The 20,648-nt window shown below is 37.5% G+C and overlaps 1 protein-coding gene and 1 long non-coding RNA gene across 2 annotated transcripts; one reads left to right on the forward strand and one right to left on the reverse strand.

The window, feature by feature from the left end:
- Positions 1-976: 976 nt before the first annotated feature.
- On the reverse strand, positions 977-13,069 carry LOC130927432 (CASP8 and FADD-like apoptosis regulator). The gene is made up of 8 exons (XM_057853253.1): positions 12,897-13,069; positions 12,369-12,711; positions 8,851-8,956; positions 8,609-8,744; positions 6,834-6,877; positions 6,678-6,756; positions 5,943-6,450; positions 977-5,648 (listed from the first exon to the last, which is right to left on the reverse strand). Exons 2-8 carry the CDS (start codon positions 12,701-12,703, stop codon positions 5,522-5,524), a joined length of 1,335 nt encoding a protein of 444 aa, XP_057709236.1. The 5' UTR covers positions 12,704-12,711; positions 12,897-13,069; the 3' UTR covers positions 977-5,521.
- LOC130927433 (uncharacterized) lies at positions 12,825-13,763 on the forward strand. The gene is made up of 2 exons (XR_009066427.1): positions 12,825-13,432; positions 13,557-13,763. It is a non-coding gene; the product is annotated as an uncharacterized LOC130927433 (long non-coding RNA).
- The last annotated feature ends 6,885 nt before the right edge of the window (positions 13,764-20,648 follow it).

Raw genomic sequence — 20,648 nt, forward strand, 5'->3', positions numbered from 1 at the left:
AGCGGGACATGTGCGTTAATTGCGTCAAATATTTTAACGTGATTAATTTTAAAAAATTAATTACCGCGCGTTAACGCGATAACGTTGACAGCCCTTAATATATACACATATATCTATTATATATAATATATATATATATGGCGGAAAACACAAGACTGAAAAAGCAGTTTCTGCACTCCTCTTTAAAAGAAACTGCTGTATTTTAAGCCAAAACAACTGTTGTGTTTGATAGAACAATATGTCTATATGCTGCCAAAATTTGCCTGTTTTACCCTGAAAACCCCCGTTTACAGACGTCGCGCAACCGCTTTTGTTTCAAACCAGCCATAAAACGAAGGTAATTAATTATATTTATTATTCAAAATGTCTGTCATTTTTAGCTTAGAATCATTAATTGATGTCTAAATTTTAGTTTAAAAAAAAAAAAAAAAAAACTACTTAAAAAAATTATTCACTCGCATATTTTAAACTTGTTAACAAATTAAGTCACAATGAAAAAAAAAATGGTGTCTGTAAAAAGTCACGGATATTTACCTCATAACTATCGCTTAATTGTATTATTATTATTTTTTTCTGTCGCATTGTTCCCGATATGTTAGATGATAAATAATCGATCCATACAAAGAAAAATTGGAAAAAAATGTTGAAAAAGGTAAATATAGGAAAATGAAAATCTTGACCACTCCTTGATGTCTGCGATTTTTGCATCGCGACCCGTTATATTACCATGTTTCACACATGAAATCCGCAAAAAATCTAGCTGTGGCCATTCGCAGCTGTGTTATGACACTTGGTGATACATGCTACATGGAGTTTTTGGATCAAAACAAAGTAAGTCCGCGATAATATCTCGTTAAAGTCATGTCGTCTGTAATTCTGCTCTCGCGTGCTCTCACCTCCAGATAGGGTCTTGCTGTTTAAAAAAAATGTTTTGTCCCCCCCCCGAAAAAAAAAATGCCCTCCTGTTCAAAAATTTTCTTCCCCCAGAAAATTGAGATTTTAAGCTTTCCAATGATCTATCACACATGCATATCGGACAGTTTTGAAATTTGGCCAAATTGGGGATCTCATAGTGGAACGTCAAGTCACCTGAGTGTTTTCCGGCATATATAGAGTGGTGTGAACTATATTTCGTCAAAACATACTGTGTCCTGGATCGCTTTTTTCAAAGATAGTGACTGTAATGCAACCAATGAACAGTGAAGAAAAAAACTGTCAAAAGGACCAATAATAACTCACAAATAAAAAGGAAAAATAATAAAATCCTGAATGAAATGGTGTTTTTTTTCTTTCTTAAATAATACACCCCCCCCATTTTTACTGCATAAAAATATTTTAATTTTACATTTTATATTTATTGTGTCTATAGAATACACATTTTCAGCATATTGTTGGCTCATATCACACTTAAAAAACAAAGATGAAGCACAATTTCCAAATGATGCACCTCCCACACACCTGAGTGCAATAATTGAAATCACCACACTGATTGGTGCAGGTGTCACGCTGTCAGCATTTAAATAGAGCCAGTGTGTTGTTAGCCACAGTAACAGCAGGACACAAGAACTGAAGTTGCAAAGCTGAGTAAGAAGAACAAGCACGTGTGGTCAATAATGACTTTTGACTTTGCTCTGAGGTAGTATTCTCTTGTTTAGTTTTAGTTTGACTTTCATGATGCAGATCTTTTAAATGTTCTTTCACTGGTTAACTCCCCTTTTTCAGGGTGCTTGTGCTCTGGCTGTTGGCCTTTGGACCATATGTAAAGGGTAAGTGCCAGCAAATTATGTATATGTGACCTAGTTAGCAAACCCAAATCTCTCCAGATACCCAATTTTTCAAAATTGGCATAATCAAAATGCTTTCCAATGACTATTTTGCAATGGTGTTTCATCTCTTTTGAAACTTGCCACTTAAAGTTTGGTGGTCCTTGCCTCCTTGTATGTCCAAAATGATGTGTTAGTTGGGGGCAAAACATGTCCTTAACTACAATATTAGTGAGGCTAACCCCAAATTGTACGTCATTGAACCTCAACAACTAAAGGATGTTCATGAGTAAATCTGAACCATTGTAAATTGCTTTGATTTGACAGCATCATTCTGACTCCTCCCAGTCACTGGTTTTCCACTGCCATGCATTTGCAGCACCATCCAATTTGCAAATGGCTGACTCTGTAATTTCAATCTTTCATATCTTAACCCCAAAACTTGAGATGTCATTAGTCTGTCAAATTTTTTGACAGTAGACTATATCCTGCACTGACGTGTGAAAATGGACAACAGGCTTGTATATCCAGAGGGCCACGCTAGAATTAATGGACTACTCTGGGGAAAAATCCTTGTTTTGCCCAATTCTGAGCTTGTAATGATGAGTGGGGGGTGGTACATAATGGGAAATCTTTATGCTGGAAATTGTGAACAAAAACGGTAAGGCAATTCTTGGCATGTTAAGTTTTTAAACATTTAGATCATGATGGCGCTTTGAATCTCATGGGCTGCCATTGACTGATATCAGTTAATTTGAAGAGGCCTGGCAGCAGTTTACTGGCCACCGCCCACTTTCTATTCAAATGGAATAGATGCCAAAGTGATTTAAATTGACAGAATTGGGCATAGTCAATGTCTGACTTTTTTTTTTTTTTTTGTACTTTTGACTATATTTTTGACTCTTCTTTAGGACATGGTTCTAGACGGGGAGGTTTTGCACCCTTTGGGTTGGACAGGAGTTCCCCGAGAAGCCTGGCACCTAGTTGGGATCCTACGTATTACATGCCAGTAGAGTCAGATATGGAGCGATTGGGCCTACCCGGTGTCCAAGCTGGTGAACACAATTTGGGACCTGAGGCTAATGAAGACATGGGTGGATCTGGTGAAGAGTCGTTTGCACTGATTGAACATAAGTGTCCGCCTTGCCCTGGCTGCCCCAGAATTCCTCCTTGCCACGAACCCAGCCTTTGCCCTCTGCCTTTCTGTGTGCCCTATTATGTACCTTGCCCTTGTGGAAAAAGTTGCTGTAAGCGTGGAAGCAGGTGTCAAAAATGGAACAATTTGTAGTCTCCAAGGTAAGGTCGAAGGTGGTGCCATTTTATTTTTTGTTGAAGCTACTGATCACCAATTTGTACATTGTTTGCAGGTTACAGCTTGTTCATTGCAGCAACTCTAATAAATCATTGAAATTGAATCTGCCTTTTTGAATGGTCATCACATTTGACTTCTCCCTCTGTCAAATGGCATCCTCCTGTACAAATACATTCTTATATTTACTAATCTGAGCTGGGGAAAATGCATTTACTCAATTCACCATAGTTTCTGAAATTACATATACTTGCTCAGGGTCTCTCAGGGCTGCCCAATAAGCAAAAATTCCGTTTTCAACACATTTCAAGAATGCCTTCATGCAGCAGGACTCGCTTTAGTTTTTAAATCTCTTATGGCAAGTTTTAATTACTGTGGAAAGTGTTTTTCTCTTATCACATTGGTTTTATTGGACTTTGCAGCAAGCCTACTGTGGTGCAATGTCAAATATTGCCTATTTTCAGCTTTTTCACATTCCTCAGTGCTGTTGGCTTCAAAATCTATAATGGTTTCAATTTAAGATGTCAACAAATCTTGGCGATACATTTGGCTATTATAAATTGGTCAATGTTCTACTGTAATCCTAAATGGTGGTCAATGTTCAAACTAGTCCATTAGGAGTCAAGCTATTAAACAAATTTGCCCTTGACTTTACAAGTGCCATGTAGGTACCAGATGAGCTAAAAATTTTGCTTAGGTTCAAAATCTTACTGGGGAGGGAATAGCTTGACATTTCTAACCCAATGTGGATGTTAGGGATAAATCTTACAATTTTTAGTTGAATGCAAATTGTGCATCGTAGTTTCATATCTGTAAAGTTGTACGGTTTCCGCATAATTTGTACAAATGAGCACTGATTTTTAAATATGTACATTTTCGTGCATTTTTTTTGGGTCTGGATTTTGTCAGTTTTGGCAATGAGACTGCATTACGATGCGTTACTACGTTGGTTGAATGACACGAGAAGAGTCAGACACTGAAGTGTGACACTAGCAAACGCGATGCTATGCGGCTCCAATATTTCCTGACTAGCTGACGGCCTACAATCTACGCCGAGATATCAAATGCTTATAGAACTACATGCAAAATGACAGATGACATTAAACAGCTGCCATTTTGAAGCAGTAGACTTCTCAGGCTCTGTTGTAGTAAACCTTCCTAGTGAACTTATCTAAAATACTAAATCGGCAAAATCTTGACTTGAATCTTTAAATTATGAAACGGTTTCAAAACTAACACGTCGAAAGTAGAAGGGAACTAATGCAAAAACGGTAGCAATTTTAAGTTCACATTAAACTATTTCCAAACATGGCTAAGGTTTTTTTTTTTTCAAATGAAAAAAAGGTAACACCAGTTACTTTGCCAAGTTACTAATTACTTTTAGGTAAGTTACTAAATTTTTGGGAGAAGTAATTTATAACAAATTTGTAAAAGTAAGATTAACAACACTGGTCATAAAGATGTCTGCAGAATGAAAAGTGACGAAATCGGAGATTTCATTCTGCCAATTTGTTGCCGAACACAATTAGCAACTATTGCTGATCACTTCTCAGAATTAGCAAAAGAAATGTTCCCTGACTCAAAGATTGCAACGGCAAGTTAATTTTATCAATTGACCTTTTTAATTTATAATTGGACACACTACCTTCAAATCAAACTGAATTGCGAGCTGAAGTGCAGCCATCAAGACATGATAGAAATTGCCAAAAGTGCTACATACAATAACAAAAGTCAGTTAAATTTTAGTATTCATGATGTAGCTGAATGATTGTTCTTTGATTGCACCAGGTTGTTACTATAATACCAATAAATTCATATTTTAAAAATTGAGTTTTTGTTTCATATTACACGCTACATACATACGTTGTAAGGTTCATCACCAATTTGTAAGGGCATACGTCTCCATTTGTAAGATTGCCAACGGCCTCGGGTTGACAGGTATGATCATATGCATTTGGTCATAAGTACACACTTGTAGCAGTTAAAACGCACTCCAAACAAAACTGACAGTGAATGTTACTATTTTAATTGCATATTAAGGTGTTCCTTCAAACACTGCACTTGCATTACATTTAAAAAATCTCACCTTTCACCAAAAACCCAGACTAGGCACCCCCCGCCCCGACCGACAAAATGTCAGTCAAGCTGTACCTTCATACGGTACTTGAGACCAATTTTTTTTTTTTTTTAATTGGGGTATGTTACATGTGTACTATTCATCTTCAAGCACATTCAATATAGTAATTTGTCTAATCATACATTGCAGTGCTAATGTAGTGTATTGCATGCTATTAAAACTAAAGTTTGGCTGTATAGTTGATCACATACAGTATTACATTCCAAGCAAAGAATCAAATACAAATGTTTTTAGCTGCACTGTGAAATTGGCCAAGTGTATGATATACTTGACAAAAAGTGATCAAATACGTAAGTAGAGTAGGTACAAGTCTTATAAGTACAGATTTTTGGTCAAAGTGTTTTTTAGGTCTATGTGGTATTCTGCTCCAGGATGCCTGCTGTTGTGCTCCATGATCACTTTATCCACCTCCTCGTGTAGATCAATCACATGTCTGCTCCTGTCAGAGTATCATAAAACAATATGAAAAACTGAAAAAATGGATAAGAATAGGGACAAGATCTACAGAAACAGGAAAGAATATAAATATGCTATGTATTATCGTTAAAAAAGTCATCTTCATTTATTAAGGGTGAGGACGGAATACACCAGCTAACTGATATGACAGGAAGCAGGAGGAGAGGAAAGACTAGAGTATGGCAGGTATACATTGTTGGTATTGATGTGAAGTATGGAATTAATGTGTTGATATCCTAATGCGAAGTACTGTATAGTGAATATTAGGTCTCCATACCTTCTTTGGCATCCACTTAAAGCTCCTGTCAAAGCCTTAAGATACACGGAGTGATGTTGACCTTCCTGTAGTTGCTGTTCTCCAGTTCGGCAGTGACTCCACAGCACATCTGCATCAAACGGAGTACTATCAGTTTGCAACTGACCACCCCCGCCATCCGTTTCCAGTTGCTCATCATCCCAGTAGTTCCCTCCGACAAAGGGTTGTAACGCTGGTACAGTGTAACTCTGGACAAAGAACAGCTTTGGCTTGCCAACCAACGCCGAACAGCCAGCCCCGGTAAAGAGTCGCCGAACATCTTGAAGACGGAGCCCTTCGCAATCCGAATCTGTGGCCAGGAGGTGATTGTCAGTTGCACGACTGACGATGCAGCAGACGTGGCCGTCGCCTCTGTGGTCAGAACCTCCACGAAAAACGCTTTTGAGCGTCGTAACGGTCTCAATCAGACCGAGCCATTTATGTAGAGTCACGTCAAAGTTCAGCGACTTAAACGTGTGCTCCAGCATCTCTGAGAGAGAAGAAAAATGTCACTGGAATGGCATCCATCTTTCCAAAATATATGTATGTATATTCCATTATATTTCTATACGTATTGTTTTTGTTTAGAAAATACGTTGCTTGCTTGCTTATATCACCATCACATGTATGCTAGTTATTATCCTAACTTGTTTTTGCTTCCAATTTACGTACAGAATATGTAGTCGAATTGTAGCTTGAAGATACTTGGTGTCTCACCTCCATCGTTACCCACACAGTCTATAATAAGACAAACTCCTCTGGGTTCGCTGGTAAAGGTGTATCGATTTACTGGATTCTAGTAGATAGAAGAGTAATCTTGATTTAATCACTGACGCTGATACATGTAGATTGAATCATGAGTATGTATCTTACCTGGCAGGCGTGGTGTACAACTTCTTCAGTTGTTGGCAGGTTTACTGTAATCAGATGGAAAATCAATCAGACGAAGGAAAATAAAGGCTGTCACTGGCTCCAAAGATCATGGAAGTATATAGCCACTAAGCTATTTCTACTTTCATTTAGGCATTTTCAAAAGGGATGTGAAATTGAAAGTGCTTCACCGATACAATTTTTTTTTGCCCCCGATAAAGATTCTGATACCTGGTTGTGATACTGCTTGCCAACCACGTTTTTTTTTTTTTTTTTTTTTGGGGGGGGGGGGGGGGGGTTGCTTTAAATTCTAAATTACTGCATAGTCACTTGAATGTCAAGTCATTGCTATCATGGCTTGGCTGCCAACCCTCCTACTTCAAATGGATTGTACGTCTACTAGGGATGAACTCATTGAAAAACACATCAGAAGGATAATTGGTCGCCACATGATTGGACCTATATTATTGTCTTAAGAGGACTTGTCGCCCTTCCTATCTATACGAAGACGTGCATAGCAGGTGACCATCTTGGGTAGGGAGAACGGAGGTTGGAAACTAGATTTTGAAAAGTACACTATGCGCACCATCGGCGCAGCAATTCTTACTACTCTCTATACCGATGATGTACAATAATTTTAGTAGCATATTGGTATCCATACTAGTACAGTGGTACCTCGACATACGATTGCTTCGACACACGATCTTTTCAACAATTGACGTAAAATTTGACTCGCCATTTGCTTCTACAACTGACGACACGACTGCGCCGCAGACGGACGCACTGCAGATTTTCTTGTGAGAGAAATCAACACAGGTTCCAAGAAGGTTAGTGCAGGTGGTGAAACAAGGAAAAAGGTGGTGCTTGCCATTGAAATGAAGATGGAAAAGACATAAAAATATGAGCGTGATTGAGGTGCGCATCCGTGAACTGGCTCAACAATACGGCCGTAGAATGTCGACGATCTCCACAGTCGCCCTCCGACCTCCGTTCGCCAGTCTTTATATGTCAAGGTGACAATTACTATTGTGGTAACATCGCCAAAGAAATCACCCACTTCGTCAGGTTTTTATCATTTACTTGAGAACTTGTGCAACACAACATGTCAACTGTCCGCCGTAGTTGACCGTGTTCTCAACAAAACATAAAATGAGAATAAAACTCAACCGCACCTTTCCCTCTGTCACATCAGCGACGCAGTGTGTTCAGGTACAGCACGAAAAACACGTCTGCCACATTAGAACCCGATTCGTTACATTATTACAGGAATTATTATTATATTATTCCGGTTTTTATTAATTTATTTGTTTTGCTATATGTGTAATTGCCAAATGTAATATTACCAGCAGTATTTATTAAGGATTTAGTGTAGCTTTTCGGGCTGTGGAACGAATTAAATGGAATTATAATGTATTCTTATGGGAAAACCCTGCTTAACATACGACCATTTTCGACTTACAAACACGCTCCTGGAACAATTAACTTCGTACGTAGAGGTACAACTGTATTGGTGCAACCCTAAAATTTACAAAAATTCCTAATGCCGTTTTCAAGTTGTAATGCACGGCTTCTCCCCTGGAGGGTACTAGTGGACCTCAGTGAGTTTGTAAAGGCAAATTATTTTTTAAAGTTAAAATATATATTTTTAAAATTAAGAAAACGGAAAGGCAACATAAACCTGTTTTAAGGTAAAATTTATTTCATGGATTTTTTTTTTGTTTTTGTAAACATACAGTAACTTGATTTACATTTAACATTTAAATGGCACAAATGCTCACCTGACATCTTGAACATCTTGAGTTTTTTGGCGAGATCAATTCTGCCCACAATCCTTAAACATTCCTCCAAAAAGTCCACTCGTTTGGGGGAAATTTTACCCAGCTTCTCTAGCTCTATAATCACGTCCAGGAAGTTCTGCAAATATTCAAGATGTTGTCATTGGGAAGGAAAAATGCTTATTCAAATTCAACCACAAAATTTCTCGCCATGGCAGGAATGTACTGTCTAGTTCTCCTCTTACCTTTGCAGATTCTATTTTCTCACGCGGTAGCATGTCACTTAGCAGAAATTTCACACTCTTAATATCGTCGTTGGTCATATCTTCGCTTATATGCGCCATTAGTACTCTAAGGGAGGGAGCATGGATAATATAAGGAACAATTGCATGATTCCGTGCAATGCAAACATACTACATAATCATATACAAGTGTTATCATGAACAGAGTTATTGGAGTCCAAAAATACTACTTTTTATTAGGAAAGTATTATATAAAATATAACATGAAGAGTTGATTTGTTTATGACGAATATAAAAATTAACACATTGTTTTGTTAACATTTTATAAATACATTTTAGGGCTGTCAAACGATTAAAATTTTTAATCGAGTTAATTACAGCTTAGAAATTCATCGTAATTAATCGCAATTTAAAACATCTATAAAATATGCCATATTTTCTGTAAATTATTGTTGGAATGGAAATATAAGAAACAAGACAGATATATACATTCAACATAAGGTACATAAGTACTGTATTTTTTTTATCATAACAATAAATCAACAAGATGGCATTAACATTATTAACATTCTGTTAAAGCGATCCATGGATAGAAAGACTTGTAGTTGTTAAAAGATAAATGTTAGTACAAGTTATAGAAATTTTATATTAAACCCCCCTAATGTTTTCGTTTTAATAAAATTTGTAAAATTTTCAGTCAAAAAATAAACTAGTAGCTCGCCATTGTTGTTATTATGTTGTTTTTATGTCAATGATTACACAATTCTGAAACCGATAAAATCAGTCGCACCCAAGCGCCAGCAGAGGGCGACAAAACACAAGTAATAAGTGGACAAATACAATTTTGTAACTAATGCACGAAACATTAAAAGCATCTAATAGCTTGGGGGATTTGTGGGATTTTCCACTGAGGTTGTTGGTGTGTTTTGCTTTTTTAAGACAGTTTACAATATTATTTGCTCGTTTTACTGACTGACTATGCAATTTCTGTTTGTTATTTATAATGTTTTGTGTTTGTCACTGAATAAACAGGTCAGTTTCTTGTTACCAACCGTTGTGTGTTATTCAAACTCACCTAATTCAGCTGGCTAGTTGTTATCAAGGGTAATAAAACCGTTTTCAACATGAGTCTGACAACTAAGTAAGGAGGCTAAATAACTTTAAACTTTAACACATGCTCAGATAGGTCGGTATCGGCCAGTATCAGTATCGGATCGGAAGTGCAAAACAATATCGGTATCAGATCGGAAGTGCAAAAACCTGGATCGGGACATCCCTAATTAGAACACTGGAGTGATGTTTGCTGTAAATGGGCCTCTTTACAAAACTACATAGATATTGTATTAAAATTGGACGTTTCCAGCTAGAATAGTCATTTTCCACATTGATAATGTATAGTGATTTTCTGATTAGTTAAATGTTATTTCCACTGAAAAGGAACTGATTTTCTTTCAAAAAGGAGGAAATTTCAAAGTGACCCTAAACTTTTCAACGTTAGTGTATATACATGTTCCTCAATCGTTGTCAACATCAGGCTATCATAGTTGACTGATTTTCACATATTTGAGCACTTTGGCAGGAGCACCACTTCACATCATTGGTATCCTGTGTCTGCAGTTATCTAACCATGGCATAATTTTTTGCTATATTTTATAGTATAATAATTATTATAATATTAGTATAGTATAATAGTATAATATTTTTTTCATTGCACAAATAATGCAATCTAGACTAGCAAAAAAATACTTACAGTGTATCACAAAAGTGAGTACATCCTTTGCATTTCTGCAGGTATTTAAGTATATCTTGTCATGGGACAACACTGACAAAATGACACTTTGACACAATGAAAAGTATTCTGTGTCCAGCTTATATAATAGAATTAATTAATTTGTCCCCCCCCCCCAAAAAATTAACTCAAAATATAGCCATTAATATCTAAACCCCTGGCAACAAAAGTGAGAACACCCATTTGAAAAAATGTGCATCCCTAAATGTCCAAACTGAGTACTGCTTGTCATTTTCCCTCCAAAATGTCATGTGTTTTGTTACAGGAGTGGTGTCAGCATTACTGCAGCGATTGAAGAGGAGGGGGGTCAGCCTGTTAGTGCTAGGACCATACGCCGCACTCTACATCAAATGGTGTACCGCACGCATGCTATTTTTAGACCGTGACGTCGCATCATAAACCGGAAGTAAAGCTGAAGTGGGACATTATAGACCTGCCCTTGCATAGAAACAACGTAATTGGTGCTACTTTTCTCCGCTAATCTTTCACAAACGAACATGCCGATCACACATTGTTTTTTTGGAACTTGTAGAAACGACTCTAGATATTACGACACTTGAAGGATGTTTTCTTCATACGTTTCCGGAAACCAAAAACTCGGGAGGAAAAAATGTGAAGACCGAATCTACTTGCACGGACTTTAACACCAGCTCGGTGAATCCATTCACATTTCATACGCAGTAAACATTTTGTTGTTTGGCATGGTCTTTCAGAGGACAAAGAGGTAAGCCATTTTTATATTTATACTTATGTTTTTAGCGTAACCTTGTGCCGTACTGCTTCTGTCTGACAATGAATGACCTGAAAAGAATTACAATGGTATCTGACTGCCACTGTTACCGTTTCTGTTATATATATATATATATATATATAAACAACTTTAGTAAGGGGAAGTGTAAATAAATTATAGAATTAAGATTTGTTATAAATGAAAAAATTAAACGTGTTCGTTGGCTGTCACTGAGTAGCATTTGCGATCGCTACAAAAAGCGAACTAAATTACCCCGAAGAACGGTCAGAGACGTAGGACAACCAGAGGATATATAAGAAAGACAGGGCTGATGGTAAAGGATAGCTTGTTGAAACAGGAGAATGTCATTGTCAGTCGCGTCGATAAAAAAGCTAAGGCTATGCTTAGGTCGGCTTGTTTTTTTCTTCTTTTTCAGCCTTCGACACTGAAGCCATCTCTTTCACTGAACATTTTTATGTTCTTCGACATCTTTGCCAGTGAATTTGGCACCAGGCACATCATTTTGACATCGGAGAGAATTGGTAGGTTTAGCTCTGTAAACATCTCCTTCGTACACGATTTCCATTCATTTCCTATTAGGGACAAATGGTGGCTTGTCCCTACTTAGCAACAGTAGCTAATGTCATGAATATTAATGAGCGGAGGTGACGTGTTGCTTGCGGTACGCCACTGGTGTGCATGGCTGTCACCCCAGGAGGAAGCCTCTTCTAAAGACGGTACACAAGAAAGCCCGCTAACAGTTTGCTGAAGACATGTCAACATGGAACTATATCCTATGGTCTGATGAGACGGGCGGTACTTATGCAGTTTAAATAGTTCTTTTTCCTTGATAACACACACAGCAGTCAAACTAAAGTCAATATTAATAGTACAGAAATATTGGCATGTCATCTCTTTTAGGGTGAAAAAATGAAATCTAATCTACTTTTCTTGGTCTCAAATATAAATAAAACTCTTAAATCTTTAAGAGAGCTAGCTCACCTGAATCTGGGTAAAACCTGCCTGGATCCCAAAGCCCTCTCCACTTCATCCTTGCTGGACCCCAGGACCTTTCTCAGGATGTCATACCTTCTCAAATGGAGCATGAGCTCAGCCAGGAACAGACTGTCCGCGTCATAGCTCATGACTTTGGAGGTAAGCGTCTCCTTCACACGGACAGCTGTATTATCCGTGTCCAAAATTTCGCACAAGTAGAAAACCTTGGCGCGCTCAATGCTACCAAGAGACTCGGATATTTGTTGTATGACACAATGCATATCTGAAGGCTTATCAGATGCAGGAAGTCCGTATAAGGCTCTTTGACGGCAAACATCCATTTGTATTCCTAGAAAATATATAGATAAAAGGAAAGGTGTTGTCGGTTTAAGTTTTCAAATCGTTTGAATATAACGTGGGAAATAAGCGAAAGCGTAGGTTACTGATAAAGGGCGTCACGATAGCGGAATTTCCGCAAACGAATTGTGAAACTGAAAAAGTGGAAGAAACAAAAGTCATACACTTATGACTCACTTTTCGGAGAAGGTCGACGTACTAGGTGTAAAGTTGTATCAGGATTCCTATGATGAAGAGAAATTTACAACTGAAGTTTACTGTGAGGACAAAAATTGAAAGCAACAAAGGGAGAGGCGGGGTTTCTTGGAAAAGTACACAAACAGGATCTAACCGTCAAGTCTTTTATCAATAGGGAATGGGACGTACTACGTCATTGTTTGGACCCGCCTCCATGCTGGCAATATAATTCACTTCCGGGCCGGCAGAGTCAATGCGGATTGTAACGTGTGGTAGTGCTAAGCTAACTCTTTCGGTGTTTTAGAAAGAAAATATGGGTGCTTATTGTTGCGTTACCGGGTGCAACAGCGTCTCCTACGACAAAAAAAGGGGTTAGGAAAAATGGACTCACTTTTCACCGTTTTCCTGAATGGAGGACCAAATATCAGATCACGAAGGTACGACGGATGGCTGGATTGCAGCGGTTCGTCGGAAAAGCATTTCTTATGATCATATTTCTGCTGGAATGAGAGTGTATTCCCCTCATCTCTACTCTTGTAAGTTGAACGATTTATCCGTTTTGGTTTCAATACGTTTTTTGTTTTTTTCTTTACTGTTGTGTAAATCTGCCTCGGTAGCAATGCTAACCTACTCCTCCTCACCTACCTGTTGTGTTACTAGGAAAACCTGCATATGAAATGCTGACAACACATCCCGATTGGTCACCATATCTCTTCTTGGGTTATTCTGAGGTCAAGCGCACCACATCGGAGCGTTATGAGAGGTTGGAAAGGCGAAGAGTGCACGCTGAAACTTCAGTTTGCTCTGCTCTTACAAACACAATCCCAAGTGTTGTTATGAAAAGTCAATAAAATATGAATACCAAAACATGACTTGAACAACTTCTTGACAAACTGTAACTGCTTGTTGTTTACTTCAGGTCTTCATAATAAACAGGTGTAATAATTACAAAGTCAGGTGACTTAATTTTGTTATTCTATTTGGAATATGCATTGACAATTTTTGGACAGTGTTGTAGACAAGAACTGGGACTGATAAGTTGCAATAGATTTATTTCAAGTAATGCAATTTCTCCAATACGATATTTGAATTGACAGTTTAAAATCTTTAAATTAGTGCAAACAAGGCCCACCCTCTGACGGTGGCAGCAAATATTATATAATTATAAGTAATACACAAATACAAGATCACAATAAACGTGTCTTTGTCAAAGCAGTTTAAAACACTATTTACTGGCCTTGGGTAAATTGCCAGACAGGATAAATATGTGCTTTAAAGTTCTTGCATTTCCATTTTAAGTATTGCAAGTACTAGTCTCCAACACAGTATTTGAACTGACAGTTTAAAATCCTTTTAGTACAAAATGGCCCACACTCTGGCAGGGGGCAGCAAATATTATAATACATAATACATTATAAAAAGCTATATACTATATAAATACAAGATCACAACAAAACCTGTATTTTTCAAAGCAGTTAAAAAACATCCAGTGGCCTTAGGTAAATAAACGTGTATAAATATGTACTTTACAGTTCTTGCATTTCTATTTTAGGTATTGCAACTTTTCCAACACTATTTGAATTGACAGTCTAAAGTCTACATTATTGCAAATAAGAATATTATAAATTTAAAAAAATAATAGAATATATAAATTCAACATTACAATGAAACGTGTCTTTGTCAAAGTGGTTAAAAAAAACGTCACTGGCCATAGTTAAATAGCCAGGCAGAATAAATATGTGCATTAAAGTTCTTGCATTTTCACTAAGTTAAAAGCCCGCAGTTCATCGACGAGAAGGGCAGACCCAGATGGCGTCTGCTGCAGGGGCTTGTTTGAGTCCGACACAGGACAAATGGAACCACTCCATTGAACAAATTTTCTTTGTCAAATGATCCAAGAAGAGAGATGGTGACCAATCGGGATGTGTTGTCAGCAGGTTTACCTAGGAACACAACAGGTAGGTGAGTCGTAGTAGGCGAGCATTGCTACCGAGGCAGATTTACACAACGGTGTAAAAAAACAAAAACGTATTGAAACCAAAAGTGGATAAATCGTTCAATTTACAAGAGTAGAGATGACAGGAACACACTCTCACTCCAGCAGAAATATGATCATAAGAAATGCTTTTCCGACGAACCGCTGCAATCCAGCCATCCGTCGTACCTTCGTGATCTGATATTTGGTCCTCCATGCAGGAAAACGGTGAAAAGTGAGTCCATTTTTCCTCACCCCTTTTTTTGTCGTAGGAGACGCTGTTGCACCCGGTAACGCAACAATAAAGCACCCATATTTTCTTTCTAAAACACCGAAAGAGTTAGCTTAGCACTATCACACGTTACAATCCGCATTGACTCTGCCGGCCCGGAAGTGAATTATATTGCCAGCATGGAGGCGGGTCCAAACAATGACGTAGTACGTCCCATTCCCTATAAAGGGAAACACTCCAGTCGCATTAAACCGCTTTAAACATTTGAAGTGTTTCGCATAATTATTTATTTGTTTGTATTTCGTGCTATAAGTCGTCAGTTTTTTTTTTTTTTTTTTAAATCATTTAAAAAATTTTCTGAGAAACAGTCATACCGAAAGTGGCGTATAACCATAGATATTACACATAGAGAGCGCTAGTCACTTGGAGTAGGCGGCGTTAGTAAGTGGCGACCATCTTAAAGCAGTGGTGTCTTTTGCAGCGAACCTATTCTCGCAGTCGGCGTGATGTAACGATGACGTAATCTCGCATAGCAGCGTGGCGCCATTTTGAGAGGGGGGCACGCACAGGTAAACATCCGTCGACAAACGTCTGAAATTCATATATTTCAGCTGTGTTTTGTGTCTTTTTTTCATAAAAACATCTTAAACATGACTTATTATTATCACGAGCCACTGCCGACAGACGCGAGGAGGCGATACAACTTTACAAATAAAATTAGCGTGTATTGGCCTGCAAATCTGCCCATACAAAGTACCAACTGATAGCTGGATAAACAATCCAAAGGAATTGCCTGCAGTGGAGTTCGGAAACACCTACAACTACCTCATAAAGTCACCCTGTAAGTTGACCTTTATCAATTACGTGGAATATGTAATGTGTAGAACTAAGAAAACTGGTAGTATATACTGAGTGAATATTTCTGCCGTAACCGGTAATTTGCCTCCAAGCGTTATTTAGCCGTGAACGCGTCACGGCAAAATAACCAATTCCCACCAGGCCAATATTATACCGAATGCCTGATCAGAGCAGTTCACGGCAAAAGAAAAATCACGCTTTGCAAATTGTCGGTTCCGGTAATAATAACCACTGCCTAGTCTATTGAATCCTAGCAGCTAATTGGGGAAAAAAAAAATCGATTAAAGTTTACTCACCAGTAATAAAATGTCGGCGGCAAACGTAAATGTGCCTGGTCCACGGAACCGTCTTCTTTTACTGTTCCTCAATTGATTGCTTTCAGCCATTTGCTTGTCCTTTTCTTCTCACGAGGAAGAATGAAGAACTTCAAATGCGCCTCCGAACTCTTCCTTATGTTACAACCCGCAACACAGCAGCTTTTAGTCATTCCGACGGAAAAAAAGACAGCAAATAAGACTAAAGTTCAGCGCGTTTGTACTACAATGCACGACAGAGCAACTGCTTGTGACTCGTGTTTTGCCCCCATTTCAATATAGCGACGCTTTGTTGTGGCTGGTGACGCCATTAATGCCCGGGTGTCCGACTGCGAGAATGAAAATCTTGACAGATTCGAAACTTGTCATACGGTTTGGTTTTTGAAAAAACGTATTTTAACATTTTTATTTTTAACGTTGCAATTTTCTTTTGTTTTTCTTTTTATAGTTTTGATTTTTTTTTTTTTTTTGAGATTTTTATTATTTCTATTCACGCTACTGTACCTATGAATTCCTTAATGTATTTTTTACGTGTATTTGTTTACTCATTGGATTCCATTGACGGAGATAGTCGTCCATTCCATTTTGACTGGGAGGGGTTCGCAGCGATGCATCTAATTCTTTGTAAGTGAATAAATTAAAAATTAAAAATATACATGTAATAATAGGTGTGTAAAAGAATCAGAATATTTGAATCGGCGAGTTACAACTATGAATGTATACAAAGCAAGAAATAACAAACTCCCTTTAAATATAGATTTGATGCTTTCAGAAAGGGTTATAACTTGAGGGGGAGTTAAATTTGAAAACCAAAATTGCAAGGACAACATTAAAATTCTTCTGTATTTCAGTATGTGAAGTGAAATTATGGAATGGTACTTATGTGGAGACAAAGCAATGCTCAAGTACAATAGAGTTTAAAAAAAAAAAAGATACAAACATATTTTTATGAGGTACAAAGCGGAAGAGTTACTTTGATAGTATTAAATATAGTTATAGAATACAGTAGATCACTATCGGAAGTGCAGAAACTAGAATATTTAAGATTACGTTATACTCAGGGGTGAAAGTGCGCCGGAACAGTGTTCCGGCATGAAAGTCGGAGCTGGAACACTGTTCCGGCGTACGGTGTTTTGATCCCGATAATATAATGGCAACTGTCAAAACCCCAATCTACTATCGTCAGATTTATATACACAAGTGTTAACAACAAGCCTAATAAAGAGCTAGTTGAGCGTAATCCGTTTCCACCGCTATTTATTATTCATTTATTTATACTACGTAGTTCTTCCTAGTGTCTCTCTGTATCTGAAAAGTCGCTCTGCACACGCAGGTAGCAAAAAAAAAAAAAAAAAAAAACAATAAACTGGACTCTGCTTTCTGTTCAATTGGTTGACATACTGACATGTGATCAGCATGGATAGGGTACTTATTTATTTTCTTATAATTAAAAAAGTCAATGTTTGTTTTGTCTTCAAAATATATTACATTTTACTGTGCATAATGTAAGTCATTTGTACTCATTTTTTTTGTTAATGTATGTTACTTATATCTTCAGTATTAAAAAAAAAAGTCAATGTTTACATTATCTTTAATTCTAAAGTACATCCTATCTTCTCGAAGAGTTAAAATTAAGATTTTGCTTTTAGATTTGAGGAGTTTTAGATGGAATTTTGTAAATCACTGACAAAAATACAATTTTAAACGGAAATCAGTTGCTCATTTATGCCTTGTTCCAGTGTAATGCAGTAGCCTAATGCAAACCTTTCATTCATTCATTCATTCATTTTCCGAGCCGCTTATCCTCATGGGGGCGCTGGAGCCAATCCCAGCTAACTCTGGGCAGTATGCGGGGTACGCCCTGAATCAATTGCCAACCAATCACAGGGCACAAGGAGACGAACAACCATTCACGCACACAGTCATACCTAGGGACAATTTAGAGGTGTTTGATCAGCCTACCATGCATGTTTTTAGGATGTGGTGGGAAACCGGAGTAACCGGAGAAAACCCATGCAGGCACGGGGAGAACATGCAAACTCCACACAGGAAGGCCGGAGCCCGGGATTGAACCCTTGATCTCAGAACTATAAGGGGAATGTGGCTAACCACGGTGTGTACGTGTGTGAAACCTGTTGTGTTTTATTGTGTGTTATATTTATAACTGAGACAAAAGCAGTTTTTGCATTTCGGTGGTTTCAGAGGGTTTAAGAATCCCCCGAGCCTTGAAAAACTAGGCCTCCGTGCCGAACTTTATGTCAGGGAGTTCCGGGAGCTCCACCCCTGGTTACACTGCAGTAATATTTTGTTCATCTGTGTTATGTGTTAATAATGACGGGAGCCAAGACTGCTGGTGTGATGAGCTTTTAGTTGCTATGGCTGACGAAGTCACAAAAAAAGACAACTTTTTTAGAACAAAGGTTTTTTTCAGACACGTGGTGGTGGCATTTACCTTCACATTGAAGGAAAAAAAAGTTTTTGTTTTTCTTTTTACAGGTTCTTTTCTTCTCTTAACGAACGGGAGATGATGTAACAAAATTCAGGAACAAAAAGAAAGCAATAATCACCTAAGATATACATTTATTAAGGAAAAATAAGGAAAAACGCTGGCTAGCCAGGACATTCCACCGAGACGCCTTGAGCAGAAGTGCCTCGACCTTCAAAATCATAACGTATATCTTTGCTGTAACAAACAGTGTAAAAACCCAGGGGGCACCCTAGTGCCACCCCATACCTAGACAAAAACAATGGAAGAAAAAGTCCTTGTACGCAAGCAGTACGGTTGATAAACACAATAATTAATTATGTAAATAATTATGTGCAACGGTGTGAAATGAACAGATATACTGTATGTTCAAGTGAATAAATGGAAATATATATCTACACCATCGATATCCACCCATATATATGTATGTATATAAGTATACAGTATATATATATATATTAGGGCTGTCAAAATTATCGCGTTAACGCGCGGTAATTAATTTTTTAAATTAATCACGTTAAAATATTTGACGCAATTAATGCACATGTCCCGCTCAGAAAGTATTCTGCCTTTTGGTAAGTTTTACAGCAAGGCTTTTTGTGCTGTCCAACAGCGAACTCTTGTGGTCGCTTTGCGACATGGTTTATTGTTTTCTTGCCAGTTCATTATGGCTGCACGACGTCTCGGGCTGATAATGTTGTGCTTATATGATCCTTGGACAAGATTTGTCCGTAAGTATGGTTGTTGTAAATAATGTATATATTATGTTAGTAAGCGAAATGTTATATTTTTTGTATGAGATGCTTTTTGTTCATGTTTAGTGAACCTGTATAGCGTGCTAAGCTAACGTTGTTGCTAATGCAATGCTTGTGTACTTTTTTTTGTAGTTTTACGACGGTCTAAAGAGGACAATGGTTTGAGGCCATTTTATTAATAAATCAGATGAAAAAGGAAGAAGTCTGATTATTAAGGCGTCGTTCACTAGCTGTCTAGCTTTGGAAAAAGTAGACGCTTCGGAGTGAGGACAGCATAGACAGATTTAAATGACAGGAGAGTGAAATGCCCACTACAGTCCTTATGTACCGTATGTTGAATGTATATATCCATCTTGTGTCTTATCTTTCCATTCCAACAATTTATTTTTCAGAATATATATATAATTTACAGAAAAATATGGCATATTTTATAGATGGTTTGAATTGCGATTAATTGCGATTAATTACGATTAATCAATTTTTAAGCTGTAATTAACTCGATTAAAAATTTTAATCGTTTGACAGCCCTAATTATATTATATCATATTATATTATATTATATTGTATTATATTATATTATATTATATTTATTTTATTTTATTTACTTTTGTTCCGTGAAAAATCCAGAAAGGGTTATTTGATTGTGGCTTTCTGAAAAACAATAAATGTACATTTAGGCACTCCTGCAATCGTCACACTTTTTCTGTTACAAACTGACCCGGCCCCTCATCAGAGAAGGGAAAAGTTATGTGGCCCTCACAGGAAAAAGTCTGGGGACCCCTGTTATAGAGGTTTGCAAGAGCAGAAACTGCTTTTTCAGTCTTGTCTGTGTTTTCCGCCATATATATTTCATTGATACCATATTGGTATAAGATAATGCAATGGTCAAATATTAATGCCGAACTTTTCTATTAAAGGATTAGGTTTCAATAATTATTAACTTCTACTTACTCCTTTCGAACACGTATCTGGCCTGTGAGGCTGTTATGAAATTCTGTGTATTTACTTTACATACATAGCATAGCAATGCAAAATATTGGGATGTTGTCGTTTATAACCATGTTCAAATAAACACTTCAAATTCGAATAACATGCTGTCCGATGGTCTTGAACGCATCAGCTTCCGCCCCTTT

Source organism: Corythoichthys intestinalis, chromosome 12 (genome assembly GCF_030265065.1).
Source record: "Corythoichthys intestinalis isolate RoL2023-P3 chromosome 12, ASM3026506v1, whole genome shotgun sequence".
In the NCBI taxonomy this organism is placed as follows: domain Eukaryota; kingdom Metazoa; phylum Chordata; class Actinopteri; order Syngnathiformes; family Syngnathidae; genus Corythoichthys; species Corythoichthys intestinalis.

Coding starts and splice junctions, on each gene's coding strand:
- LOC130927432 (XM_057853253.1), bottom strand. CDS start 12,703: ATGGATGTTTGCCGTCAAAGAGCCTTATACGGACTTCCTGCATCTGAT. Junction 8,957..12,368: donor CAGGTTTTACCCAGATTCAG/GTGAGCTAGCTC, acceptor TCCCTCCCTTAG/AGTACTAATGGCGCATATAA. Junction 5,649..5,942: donor TTAAGTGGATGCCAAAGAAG/GTATGGAGACCT, acceptor ATACTCTGACAG/GAGCAGACATGTGATTGATC.